Below are 14,088 nucleotides of genomic sequence, written 5' to 3'. Positions count from 1 at the left end.
CAGCTGATGGTGACTCTTTGATTGATTTGATTGAAATATGTATTAACAGTTTGCAGAATTACAGTACATTTCAAGCACAAACTCAATACAAAGACTGTTAACTGTGAGTGGACGACCCAATTAAACATTACAACAGGGTCCACCATGTTCAATTCATCAAAACATTTAGAGACGTACAAATAGACACTTCTATATAGTTAAAGAACAGAACAGGAATTCATCATAAAGGAATCAAAAAGGGAAAAGAAACATACAGTGAGGGGGGAAAAGGTGGGGGGCCAGTTTCGAATTGCAGCCGGCGTCCGTAGGTGCCCTTTGAGAGCGGTTTTGAAGGAGTCAAGGGATTAACATGTCTTAATGACTGTTGGTAGGGCGTTCCACATTTTGGTGGCATAGGAGCGAAAATAATTTAGTCCCTTGTTTGTGCCGAATCTGGGTTGTACATGGTTTGTTGCACTCCCTCTGGTGTTGTGGGTGTGGACTTCGTTTACATTAAGGAAGTATTTAGACAGGTACATCGACTAGTAGCCTACTAACCACGAAACATTAAATATCAATAAAATAAAAATAAACTTAATTAACATTCAGTTTCTGTTGTGCGACGGGCAGATGCAGCAACCCCGCCTACCCGGAAATGCATAGTCTCTGGGTTGTTTGACTCATTTCTAACGCTTATTTTGTTACTCTTTGGGAATATTTGTACATTGCCAACCCCAACTGCCAACCCATATGCGTTTTGCAGGACTGAGTGGAGACTCCTTTTATTTGACTATTTCTCCTGCACCAGCATTTCTTCTGCATTTCTCCTGCATGACTTTTTTTCCTTTCTTCTCTTTCCAGGAAACTGTGCTGAAAATGACCAATCAAATGAACCGTCTTTGGGATATAACGTCATAACAACGACATCGAGACCATGGAAGCCGTGGCCATCCAGAACGCCAGCGTGAACGGCAGCACGGCGCCGGACATCCAGCTGGCCACGACGCACAGCCTGTGGGAGGTCATCACCATCGCCACCGTGTCCGCCATCGTGAGCCTCATCACCGTCGTTGGCAACGTGCTGGTAATGCTCTCCTTCAAGGTCAACAGCCAGCTGAAGACGGTGAACAATTACTACCTGCTGAGCCTGGCGGCGGCCGACCTCATCATCGGCGTGTTCTCCATGAACCTGTACACGTCGTACATCCTGATGGGCTACTGGGCGCTGGGGAACCTGGCCTGTGACCTGTGGCTGGCCCTGGACTACGTGGCCAGCAACGCCTCGGTCATGAACCTGCTGGTGATCAGCTTCGACCGGTACTTCTCCATCACGCGGCCGCTGACCTACAGGGCCAAGCGGACGCCCAAGCGGGCCGGGGTAATGATCGGACTGGCCTGGCTCGTGTCGCTCGTTCTGTGGGCTCCGCCTATTCTGTGCTGGCAGTACTTTGTGGGGAAAAGGACCGTCCCGGAGAGGCAGTGCCAGATTCAGTTTTTCTCTGAGCCTGTGATAACGTTTGGGACGGCGATCGCGGCCTTTTACATCCCCGTGTCAGTCATGACAATCCTATACTGTCGGATCTATAAGGAGACAGAGAAGAGGACCAAAGATCTGGCGGAGCTTCAGGGGATTAACTGTTCCACAGACACTGGAGCCCCCCAGCCCCAGAAAACCATGATCAGATCCTGTTTCAGCTTCAAACTGAGCACAGCTGCTCGTGACAGGAACCAAGCCTCCTGGTCTTCTTCCAGTCGCAGCAATGCAGTCAAGACAGCAGTCACCACCAATGATGAGTGGTCCAAAGCCGATCAGCTGACCACTTTCAACAGCTATGCGTCCTCAGAAGACGAGGATCGCCCCGTGTCTCCGGGGGCCTTCCAACCCCCCTACCGGAACCAGGCCTCCGGGACCACCAAGAGTGCAGCGGGCAGCGAGAGTGAGCAGCTCAGCAACTACGAGGACGACAGCTTCTTTCACAGTCCCCCCAAGAGCAACTCCCAGAAGAGCAAGAAGTGTGTGTCCTACAAGTTCAAACCCGTTGCCAAAGACCCAGACGGCCAGCAGCAGAGCAGCGACAAAAACGGGGACACCAAAATGGCGCCGTCGACATTCTCCTCCGCCGAGTCCATGAGCGCGCCGTCCACCTCCTCGGCATCTAAACCCATGGACACCACGCTGAAGAACCAGATCACCAAGAGGAAGAGGATGGTGCTGATCAAGGAGAGGAAGGCTGCCCAGACGCTCAGTGCCATCCTGCTGGCCTTCATCCTGACGTGGACTCCGTACAACATCATGGTGCTCATCTCCACCTTCTGCTCCGACTGCATCCCTGTGTCCCTGTGGCACCTGGGCTACTGGCTGTGCTACGTCAACAGCACGGTCAACCCAATGTGCTACGCCCTCTGCAACAAGACCTTCCAGAAGACCTTCCGCATGCTTCTGCTCTGCCAGTGGAAGAAGAAACGGGTGGAGGAGAAGCTCTACTGGTGTGGGCAAAACCCTGTGGTCGGTGCCAAGCTGACGTGAACTCTCAAAACGTTGACGCACGTAGCGTTGAGTGTGTCCATTACGGGTCCATTTGGTTCAACGTGTACAGTTGTACACTCTCAAGAGTTACAGACTGTTATGATAAGAGATAAGACTGCCCCCTGCGGGGAGGCAGGTAGTTCTATAATAAAGATGGCTGACTGATAACACCAGGACCGGGTCTCTCTGAATATTATCATAATATTGTACAGACCTGTGAGGGTCTCCCTCAAGGAACCCTGAGAGACCCTGGACCCCACTCTGAGAACCATATGATAAAGGCTAAAAATCAGTATACAGTATGTTACAAAGATCATCCTGGATCTCTGTACTTGAAGCATTGCCGTTAGATGAGAACATCAAAAGTACAAATATTGAGATGGCTGTACAACGTTGTTCTTTACTCAATGAGAGAATATTACAACATCGTCCCAATGTCACCACCGACACAACTATTTCAAAGGAATAGGAAAGGAATATGAAATACTCATTTATATGAAGTTCTAGTGGTCGTTGTATGCACAAAATGTCATAAAACAATACAGTACATACTGATTGTTTCATTGTGTAAGTGTTGTGTTTGTATTGACAATGCACATATTGGTATAGTACTATTGTATTTTGTTACAGTACAAAGGGCTATAAAGTGGTGTTTTTGTGTCAGAGTGTGCTTGCTAAGTAAAGATTGTAGCTCTGATGATTAGCAACGCCTTTTCCACACGTGCCATTTCTAAATGGATACAGTACAGTATTTGGTTTTCCCTTGATTAATCTTTTCCCCAATTCCCCAAACACATTATCGCAAACATTTTGCCATTGGCAAATATAATTGATAAAGATGTCATTCATAGATCACTCTCAAAAGAGTTAATCACCAGGAGATCTACTGGTTTAAAAATCAATTTTTTTGGTTTTAAAATATTTTGAATTTATGTCTGTGTGTTGGTTAAAAATATAGAACCAATGGAAAGTAGTAAAAAGCACTTTGGACGAAAACTCTACTGAATCATCTTTGGGTCTTTGGACTCTCTGCTAATTGCTAAAGCCACCATCTCTCCCCTCTCATGTAAGTCATTGACAATATATAAAGTCACAACACCAACTTTGATGAGGCAGTATTGCTTTGTTTTCCAAATATGTTTTCTTCATTTCCTGAAAAATGAACATTTTGGAGTTAGGTGGTTTCTTCCCGACAGCAAAGATATATAAAAATTGCCCAAAATAGGGCTGCCAGGGTAAATGTGGTTAACTAGAATCACAAACCTGCTAAACAACAGCAGTTTTTACATTTTCCCGCGTGTACCTTAATCAATCTTCTCAATGATCTGTAAAGTACTTTAACTGCGTTGTTTGTTCACTTGTGTAATAAGCTATGATGTCATGCAACAATTCACCTGTGATAAAAACAGAAATCTGCACGTGTACGGTAATTTGGGAAATGGAAGAAGAGGTTTGACGGAGAAAAAAAAAGAGCTTCAAAACCAACTGCTGCGGTCCAGCATTTTGTCCAGCATTTTGTTTGTGATGAAATCAATTGATTCTTGTCTTCTTTACAGTATTTTGTGATCATGTCTGTGTATTTCTGAAATAAATGTAATGACATTTATTGTCTCATTCGATGTCTGAAAGATGTCATTTACACAAAATCACTTGAACGGGGGCGCATATATATACCACAAATGTTCCCAGGGCCAGAGTCAAAAATCCCCCAAAAATAACAAAATTAAAGTAAAGAAAAGAGTCTCTTCAGTGCTATCTGTGAAAATAGTAGCTTGATGCGCAGTATACTTGTTGCCTTATCCAGCAACCTTCCCTTGTCTGTGCCAAACCTCAATGGGACTATAATATTGTATTCGGTGGAACAGTTCCTCATTGATAATAATATCAAATGATGTTTTTCTCATTGTCTTTGTGAATAAATAAGGCCAAACCAATTGCCGACAAGCATCCATCGCTGCCCTCTAAAGCTTAAGCAATAGCAAATCTCAGGGTGACATTTAAGTATATTTCTATACAGTACAGTATTTCCCTGATCTTCTGTTTGTCCCACATTAACATTTCAAAACATTTTTATCAAACACATTGGCAAAATAAATTAGTAGAGGAAATATTTTATAGATCACTTAAGTATGAACATATCACCATGAAATCTACTGATCTAAACTTGAAGCCTTTTTGTAACCTGGTGTCGTTTTCATCTTGCTAGCGCCACTATTCTGGGGACTTGACTGATTGATTGAATACTTTATTAGTCAGAAATGTACAGTCAAACAAAGTCCATGCGGTCTTGTTTCCATTCAGGTCCTGGGGTATTCAATTCATAATCTTGACAAATAACAAAATTCAAATCAAAAAAGAAAAAATGTAAGAGAAAGAGATGTACAGGTTGGGGGAAAAAGGGGGATATACAGAGGTGGTAGTCAGGGAGGGAGGAGCGATTTCCCTTTGGCCTGCTGGAAGGTGGATTTTCAGGCCTGTTTTAAAGGACGCCAGTGCATTTGTTAGGGGAAGGAAGGGGGTCAGGGCATTCCACATTGGGTGCAGGTAGTGCTGTAGAAGGAGAATTTACCCTTGTGGTACCAGATCGTTGTTTTCGCTCCCTCTAGTCATGGTACTGTAATAGTAGTATTATGGCTGTGGGTGTCGCTCACTTTTTTTGAGGTAGTTAGTCAGGTATGCAGGTACAGAGGGCATACCATAGCATAGAGGTTAAAGTTGTATTTACAATTTTAAATGTCAATCCCAATTTCCATTGCTTAACTCTGTCTCCTCCCTGAAGCCACCCTATCAAAATGGGTTGATAAAAGATGCGTCATGGGCCCCAGGCCGAGACGTAGTTGAATTAGTTTGTTTTGGGAGGTTTGGAGTTTATAGTCAGCGACATTGAGATGTTGGAGAACCAAGAGGTACAAGCATAGTCAAAGGAGGGTTGAATTATAGGGCTCCAGCTAGAGTCCTGAGCGCACTTTTGACGAATTTAGCCAGTGAAAATAGCAGATCTAAAAGCTTGCAACATGTTGCAGCACAACACAGATTGTCGATCGGCTATTTCCGGTGAAGAGATGTGTTGAGTTGACTGAAACAATGAGTGTGTTTTAACTAGGTCTGAACACATTATACTGTATTTGTTACAATGTACATATATGTACATTACAATATTACAGCTATTATTTCCCTAGGCTTGCCATAATCAATTCACATGCATTTATTAATGATCTGTAAAGTACTGTATGTTTTTTATAAGTGTATACTGTACGTGTAAGAACTAAGCTATGATGTAATGCAACAATTTACCTGTCATAAAACCCGTCGACCTACAATACTACAGTATGTTGAAATGACAGGTGACAAACAGGTTCAGGTTCAAACAGGTTAAAAACAAACTACATTCATTGATTTAAATTGTTAAAGTCTGTAATCTGATTACTTCACAGTAATCTGTGATCAGGTCCATGTATTTCTGGATAAAACGTGATGACGTTAATTGTCTCTTAGCAGACGTCTCAGCAAAGATAACGTCGTCATCAATGCACACAATGTGTATCATCATCACACATAAGTTGATCCATCTTTGCTGATTGCCGTGATAACGCTGTCCTCACAGCTCATCTTTCATGCACTCCCCAGTGGGGATCAGCTTCACCGTGTCTGTGGGTCTCACCATCATCCAGGCATACTTGCACAGGTGCTCCTTGTTGCAGTCCTTCTGCCAATAGATGACGTTCCTGCGGTTGAGGTTGGCGCCAGCGCAGGCGTCGTACCACCAGCCGCCGCCCGGCACGCCTTGGAATTCCAGCTTGGCACAGTTCTGGAAGTAGTTGTCGTTGTCTCGGTCCTTGGTGGTGAACTTCTGGTTGTCGTGCAGGTAGTTCTCCGTGTCCTGTGTGAGGGCGTCTACCGCCGTGCCCTGGAACAGCCCCAGTCGCAGTCTGTACGCGGACGCCTCGTCTTCCACCAGGAACGGGTCATACTCTCCCATCTTAGTGATTGCGTTTTTATCCACTAGTTTGACTCCAAGTTTATAGCGGCCTGGACCCTGGGTGAGCTGGTGGAGATGCTCGTTGCCCAGCCAGTGGTCCCCGGTGAGGACCCCGAAGCCCTGCTTATATTCAGTCCAGGAACAGTCAAAGTTGACACTGCTGTTCATGGTGATGTGCTGCACAACTGTCCAGCCGCCCTCCTCCATGGCACAGTAGGCTAAGATGGTGGAAGCGCCTGGCCGGATGAGGTATATACCATCTCTGGCCTGGCCAGAAGACACCATCAGCATTTCATGACAATCCCTGGGCAGCACTGTTGGACAAAATCACAAAACCAATGAGACTGTATTTGTAAAATGTCCATCAACCAGGAATAATTGCATCTACATGCTTACAATGCTCCATGACTCGTTTTGAGCTTGTAGATCTGCTATCTGCTGTGTGTAAAGCATTAGGTTAAAAAAGCAACATTTAAAATGTCAATGTTTTTGGAACAGTCTGGCCATGGTAGGCTAGGTCAAATATGCTTCCAAATCTCGAGTCAAATTGAGTATCAAAAAACTGTCAAGTCTTAAAGTAGAGGAGACTCTACAGCCATGATAATCAGACTCCATCAGATGGAATAACAACACGTATCGTATTTCATATCAGTAAGAGCTTTGAGGCCACACCATGGAATTTGACCCTAGCATTGAGAAGAGAAGAATCCAGACAGTGATGTCATAAAGGACGTACAGCAATTTCAAGGCAAAAACATTACTTTATCACACACCATTATCTAGATCAGGGTTGGGCAACTTTGAAGATGTAGAGGGCCAGTATATTTCCACACTCACTCCAGAGGGCCACATTGCATATTTCTGTCGTATCAAAAGTAGCCGATCTACAAGCCCAAGCATGTCACAGTGCGACACGTTTTAAGCTTGTAGATCAGCTAAAGTAACCTTTGCGTTTAATTTTGTTAAGTTTTAGTTATGTTAACAAATACATTGGACATAAAAAAGACAATAACATTTTAATACTACTCATTAAGCTACATATATAGACTGAAGTAATTAGAGCAGGTCATGTTTACATGTTTGGAATTGTAACAGTTGAAATCCATCATATATCAGTATTCTGATAAGATTAACTTGAGGGCAACATTAAGTGACGGTGGGGGCCGCAGTAGACAGCACTGCCTGTATGTTGTCCATGTGATATGAGTCAAACCTATCATACAGTATCTGTTAACATACAGTACCTAATTTCCACATCATTGCGTAATGACATGTTAAAGTTAAACCCAGACAAGTCGCGACATACACATTTTATTTCCATAAAATAAATGTAGGCATATAAAACAAGTGAAAGTGACGGAAACAAAGAAAAGGCTACAACGGTACCTTTCATTCCCTGATTGAGGACAAACTTGTTATCCTCCGCAGGTAGGAGATGGAGGTTCTCGGCTTGGAGATGCTCAGTATGCACCCCAGTAATCATCAACCAGACTGCCGCTCGCAGCCAACATCTCAGACTCCTCATCCTTGCTTTACAGTCAAACTAACATCATAATATAAGTAAAGTAACATAGTACAGCAGATCACAAATTTATCAGAATCATTTATTTGTCCATTTCTCACAGTGATTGAACTTTCAATGACAAAAAATGTAAAATTGTGCTGAACATATAAGGAACAAAATTTACATTTACAAAGAATGCATTCAGAATCAGAAGTGCCCAATAAGGCACCTTGCTCACCTTTTGCGGCGCCACCAGTACGAGGTGGCACAATCGTGTAAATAATCTGCAATGCTCTGTGCCGGAATCTTCTCCCACGCACATATACACACACACTGTGCTGGAAAGTGGGAAGCGTGCGTGCCAGAGGGGCAAACTAGGTTACTACTAGAGTGCTGACGTTAAACTGAAGCGTCCACACACACAGATGCATGCAGTCCCTACCTACCTACCCACACAGGACTCTGTAACCTTGTCACGGTTGGACTTCAACCTCTGGTTCATGTCACAATGCACTGGAGACACACCAATCCTCTACTTATCTATGTCAACCCAGATTGTAAACTCATATCTCTGTTTTTCCTGAATGCACTTTGGGAGCATTCTGAAGTCCAGTTGTGTTTGAGCTGCAGGGGTCTACATGACTGCACCTCAGTGAAATTCAATCTACACACATTGATTGGTTAACCTTGCTTTATATATATTGCATTAATAAACCAAGTGAAGTGCAGTGTACGTGTACAAAAGAAAATGAGGATATTTAAGACATTTCTAGTACAGTAGGCTGCAGTTGGCTATACAGAAGGTTGACATGTGTAACAGTATTATATAATTACACAAAATATGATACAAATAAGTGCTTCTACCTGACTTAATTCTCCATGGTTCATGTGTATAGGAATACATACAATGCATTACAGGTCACAACTCCTTTAAGTCTCCTCCTTTTGCCCCCTGTATAAATATCCTGCGACACCTCCACCTCTTCCTTCTGTACTTCCGTCTTGGAACGAGGTGGGTGTCTTTGTTGACTTCTCCTTATAACATAATAAGAATTTTACTTGCAAATTGATTTATACAGTGTTTGTTTAACTCTGTTTAGAGAGGAGTTGTTGCACTACTAAGAACTAACGTGGAGACGTGTCTGTTGTTATTCTTTGTCAGGTATGTTACGTTTTATTATTTGTTGTGTTACTGTCGCTTGCTTCTGTACTTCCGTCTTGGAAAACGAGAGAGGAGTTGTTGCACTACTAAGAACTAACGTGGAGACGTGTCTGTTATTCTTTGTCAGAATAAAACGTGGTTTCCAAAGAGAGTTCTGTGTCCGTCTGTCCATTCAACACAACGCAGAGAGACAGATTACACCGGTTACACTTGTATACAGTATAATTTGCATTGCACAAATAATGTGTAAATCAACATTGCCTCTTGATAGAAGGATAGTAGTAACCTTAGTTTTGGTGTTGCAATTATCACTCTACTTTGTTTGAGAAGGAAAACAAATATTGAATACAGCACAAACCATGAAGGACAGCATCTGCATGTTGACTTTCACAAATACCTTGGACTTTCTGAGACATCCACAAAGGTGCATGATGATCAACACAGCGGCACAGCCGTCAAGGGAACATACAGTATGCTGATGAAGAGGCCTAAAGGCTCATACATAGTCTGGATTTTCGGTGGTTAGGTGACCACCGAACTACAACATGACGTCACGAGCCACGGTGAAGAGCAAACCACCACCACCGCTCCAGCCCTTCTCTCTGTTTTTACTCACCACCGCTCAATGTTATTTCAGCTCCGGTGGACAGCTCACCACCGGAGCGGTGGTCACCTCACCACCGAAAATCCAGACTATGAATAGGCATTAAGACTCCTTACAATTAAATGTCACATCACACTTAAAATTGTATTGCACAATTACAGTTTATGAATTCTAAAGTCTAAAGTCTAATGTAAACATCAAATGCTACATGTACTGATTCACTCTGCAGTGGAAAAAAACAGACAAGTACAGTACAAAGACAGTACAAAAGACCAAGGCAGGTACAGTACACATCTTAAAAGGCATCCTTTTCTATGAGGTACTGTAACAGCACTTCCAGTTTAACCAAGATAGCATTTCTACAAGCTCACAACACGTTACAACATTTTTGTGAGCTTGTACAGTAGTTCTGCTATTTAAAAATGTCCCGCTTATAATGACATGTGCAAAATAGAGACCCCACCTTGAAAGTGGTTAAGAGTCCTATGTTGTAGTTCTACTATTTAGAGGCTGTTACAAGTTGAATGATCCACTATCTCACCTCTCGTCAGGTAAGTTGTAACAGGAAAGAATCAATGACCTGGCAGAAAAGATTGGGAACATACTGTAAGACATGGCATGTTTGCATGAGAACATTTGCATAGTTAATCCAAACTGTACATATAATATTCATTCACCTGTGCCATGTCCCCTGCAATTCCTGGAACAGATTTCAATGAAGGCTCCTGTTGCCACAACTCCAATAGTAGCTGATTGAAGACATGGAAGTTTCTGCAAAAAGCAACACAAAGGGTTGATAAATGAGGAAAATAGACATCTCTTTGGTAAAGGTAATAATATAAATATGGTGACCATGACACGTACTTATCCAGTGAATGATCAGGAAGCCCAGAATGACCGCTTGCTCGAAGTTCCTCCCACCAATTTTTCAAAACAGACTTAATCCATATTAAGCCCACTGTATGATACCTGCAAATAAATCTAGTTAAAGTTTGAGATTATTATCCTTTGTCTCCCTCTCCTGGCGGAGAGAGGTAATTGCAACAATGTCCAAACCGAAAACTGTTGTGCACGTCACAGTCTGCTTCAAGTAACAATATTGACAGCAGGGAGACCAGGGGCCTATTTCACGAAACTTGGATTAACTAATCCAGGATTTAGGCCAAAACCAGGCTTTTAAAATCCTGATCTTTACAGCCTGGTTTATTCCGTTCCACTAAAGCCAAGCGAGGCTCAGAATTGGTGGATTTGGCGAGCCGGGATCAGCAAGCCTGGCTTAATAGACAGTCTGGCTTTTTGTCTCTAGACCCCTTATGTGGATCACAGATTTACTGATCTTTCTTCTTCATGCGGTATTATGGCAGTTTGCATCCTTAATAGTTGCATTACAGCCCCCTTCTGTATATCTCATTATCTTTACTAATCTATTCAAGACTTACTGATACAAGGACTTAAGCTTCTAAAATAAATACTGCTGCTGTAATTAAAGAGAGAACATACTCTCAATAGTGGATAGACTGAATGATTAACTACCCCAAAAATATAGTTTACATTTTACCACTACTATTAACTTAAAACAGAATTCTTAATATTGTAAGCATAATGATATTGTCGCATTGTGATATTTGGCCATAACTCCCAGCTACCTTTGGGGAAGGGGGTTGTTGTCCAGACAGGTCCGGGTCATGGGTTCATGTAGCATGCCAAAGTTTGTGCTATTGCCATTGAGAATGCATTGGGCGTTTAAGTTAAATAACTCAGAAACTACAAAACATTTCAAAGTAAAAAGTTCCAGCATGTGTCTCCACAGTAAGCTGAATTTTACAAAGTGTGAATGGAGTTTCTAGGTGAAAGTGATTTTTTTAAGTGCCACTATCTGCCTATAAATGTCTCAAATTTGAAAGCACTATATTTCTAAAACGATGAAACATTTCAAAGATTCCTTTTCAGGCACACATGTCCACCGTAGGATGAACCTAAATAGGTTTGAATGGGGTTCCTAGGTGTAAGTATGTAGGACTAGTAGTGGGTGAAACGTTACAATGGTAATATGTTGTAAAACAATGAGTAATGGTAATATTTAGTGGTTTTCACTTTTACATTTTTTTTTTATAATAATATAATATAATATAATAATTCTTCTTAACCGTGCACTTGCACGACAGCAAACCTATTCATGGGGAACATTCACCAAAAGCAGCTGATCTACAAGCTCACAAGCTGTCATGATGTTGTGCAGCCTATATATTTTGGTTATTTGATTTTATATAGTGCTTAAATTAGTCCTTTAATGCAGACCGATACAAATAAGGCAACATAAACCCATAATAATTGAATAAATCTGGAAAACATCATTGGTTTGTGATCAGTTTGACTGCTTAATGAACAGTAAAGACATCAGGATTAGGTTAAACCAGGCTGTTAGCCTGGTCCGGAGCAGGCTAAGTCCAAAGCATTAGTTTCCATGGTAACTTATGTAGCATCACTTTCATGAAACCGAATCAAGCCTCAACATATCCAGGTTAACTGGTTAAGTTAATCTGGCAAGATCAACCAGCTTTCATGAAACCGGTTAAGCACTGATCCAGGATATATTAAGCCAGGATATGTGTTAAAGCCCGGCTTAATCTCTAATCCAAGTTTTGTGAAATAGGCCCCAGACCACCTCCAGCCACTGCAGATGTGCTAGCTACAGCTTGGTTTTACATTTTATTCATTCAAATAAATCCCGGGATTTTAGCTTTTAAAGTAGTTCACCCCAAAAAGTACTTATTTTCTATCAATTACACACCCCATGAAGCCTTGAATTAATAAAGATTAGATTATTTAGTTTTCCAAAATATATAAATATGGTGACTAGCGTTCCAAAATATACAAATATGGTGACTAGCGTTCCAAAATATACAAATATGGTGACTAGCGTTCCAAAATATACAAATATGGTGACTAGCGTTCCCGTTCCAAAATATACAAATATGGTGACTAGCGTTCCCGTTCCAAAATATACAAATTTGGTGACTTGACTTGAATGTCTGGACCTACATTTTTCTATGCCTTCTGGTCGTACTATTTCCTCTCTCCTGAATATTGTGCCCTTCCATGAGCACCGGTGGCTCCTGTAACTTCTTCTCTTCTGTGTTTAAATGTTATTCCATGTATTTATGTTATATATCTGCTGTTCATTAGATTACTGAGTCGGTACAGAGCATACAGTACTCACTCTTCATATGGATGGGAGAGAACTTCCTTAACCAATGGAAAGAGGTCAACACAGTAGCCAATGGTGAGGGCAGGAAAGTCCTCAATAAGGCTGTAACGAAGTTGTAATTAAAGTCACTTTTTACTCCATCTTTAGCTCAGTGTTTCTCAAACCTTTTCATGTCAAGGACCCCCAAATCAATACAGTATGTATTTGGCATCTGAAAAGATTTTGTGCCAGGGACCCCCCGTCCATACAAGATTTGTTGTATGTGTTTCAAAAGTATTTTTTATTTTTCACATTTCCTCAGGATTTGACAAGTCACAATAGTAGATCTACAAGCTATCTCGCTGGGGCCCCCCCTAGAACACCTGGGGGTTCCCGGAGTCCACTTTGAGAACCACTGCTTTAGCTGAGAAACTCCACAAAGATGCAGAAGGCCTTACCTTTTGGTTATCACGGGCAGAAAGTCAACAAACACAGCAATGTCTTGGACTCTGTGTGGAAGTAAAGTGATGTCACAAGATGTTGAAATGTGAGCACAGTCAGCACAAGGACCGAATGTCAAATGACAGCTAAACAGGATCAGCTTATGACTTACCTCAGGAAGTACATCAGCAGTTCTCCGGCGTTTCTTTTCCACAATGTCGTAGCCACTTTCAACCTCAGGCTCCTTCCAGAGAGCACATCAATCATTGTGCTGTGATCCGACACCAGCTGAAAGACATGCATTGTGCGGTTGGGACACCTTTTCATGACTGATAGCTACATGGTAGGCTCACAACAACACCTGCACAAATAACAGAAACAACGCCCTTTTTCTGATGTTATATTTCTGACAGTATACCTGGACAGTAATGAAGTGCATTTACTTGAGTACTGTACTTTACTTGGTATTTGTATTTTAGTGTACTCATGACTTTCACTCCACTACATGTCAAGGCAAATGTTGTACTTTTGACTCTACATTTCTAGGAAGGAGGGAAAGTACATTATGAATGAGCCACTTAAGCCATATTTCAAATATAAAATAGCAGATCTACAAGCCCACAACCTTTGTGGGCTAAAACATTAAATGGACACTTTTGAGTATTTAGACGGGAACCCTTCAAGATGCGAACCCATTTTGGGGAT

At 42.1% G+C, this 14,088-nt stretch overlaps 3 protein-coding genes across 5 annotated transcripts in view; 1 reads left to right on the top strand and 2 right to left on the bottom strand.

Annotated features, from left to right (window-relative positions):
- Window positions 1-949: 949 nt before the first annotated feature.
- Window positions 950-2,506, top strand: chrm5a (cholinergic receptor, muscarinic 5a; the record flags this gene model as incomplete). The annotated part of the gene is made up of 1 exon (XM_083792877.1): window positions 950-2,506. Exon 1 carries the CDS (start codon window positions 1,067-1,069, stop codon window positions 2,504-2,506), a length of 1,440 nt encoding a protein of 479 aa, XP_083649003.1. The 5' UTR covers window positions 950-1,066.
- Window positions 2,507-5,770: 3,264 nt separating this feature from the next.
- LOC310878299 (fibrinogen-like protein 1-like protein) lies at window positions 5,771-7,986 on the bottom strand. Its single transcript, XM_083792555.1, has 2 exons — window positions 7,872-7,986; window positions 5,771-6,799 (listed from the first exon to the last, which is right to left on the bottom strand). Exons 1-2 carry the CDS (start codon window positions 7,966-7,968, stop codon window positions 6,105-6,107), a joined length of 792 nt encoding a protein of 263 aa, XP_083648681.1. The 5' UTR covers window positions 7,969-7,986; the 3' UTR covers window positions 5,771-6,104.
- A 2,201-nt stretch (window positions 7,987-10,187) lies between these two features.
- The window catches only part of LOC310878541 (KATNB1-like protein 1), a 94,023-nt gene continuing 90,122 nt past the window's right edge, over window positions 10,188-14,088 (bottom strand). For all 3 annotated transcript variants that reach the window (XM_083792873.1, XM_083792872.1, XM_083792874.1), the window contains 6 exons: window positions 13,556-13,671; window positions 13,401-13,451; window positions 12,976-13,065; window positions 10,620-10,724; window positions 10,433-10,526; window positions 10,188-10,335 (listed from right to left, as the gene is read on the bottom strand). In XM_083792873.1, the coding sequence (XP_083648999.1) occupies window positions 10,303-10,335; window positions 10,433-10,526; window positions 10,620-10,724; window positions 12,976-13,065; window positions 13,401-13,451; window positions 13,556-13,671 (489 nt within the window). In that variant the 3' untranslated portion in view covers window positions 10,188-10,302. The remainder of the gene's footprint in view (window positions 10,336-10,432; window positions 10,527-10,619; window positions 10,725-12,975; window positions 13,066-13,400; window positions 13,452-13,555; window positions 13,672-14,088) is intronic.

The sequence above is a fragment of the Protomyctophum parallelum genome (assembly GCF_964188405.1).
Source record: "Protomyctophum parallelum genome assembly, chromosome: 20".
Lineage (NCBI taxonomy): Eukaryota > Metazoa > Chordata > Actinopteri > Myctophiformes > Myctophidae > Protomyctophum > Protomyctophum parallelum.
Note: the sequence above shows the minus strand (reverse complement) of the source record. Positions and strands in the feature narration are given on the sequence as shown.

Coding starts and splice junctions, on each gene's coding strand:
- LOC310878299 (XM_083792555.1), bottom strand. CDS start 7,968: ATGATTACTGGGGTGCATACTGAGCATCTCCAAGCCGAGAACCTCCAT. Junction 6,800..7,871: donor CCTCAATCAGGGAATGAAAG/GTACCGTTGTAG, acceptor TTTGTCCAACAG/TGCTGCCCAGGGATTGTCAT.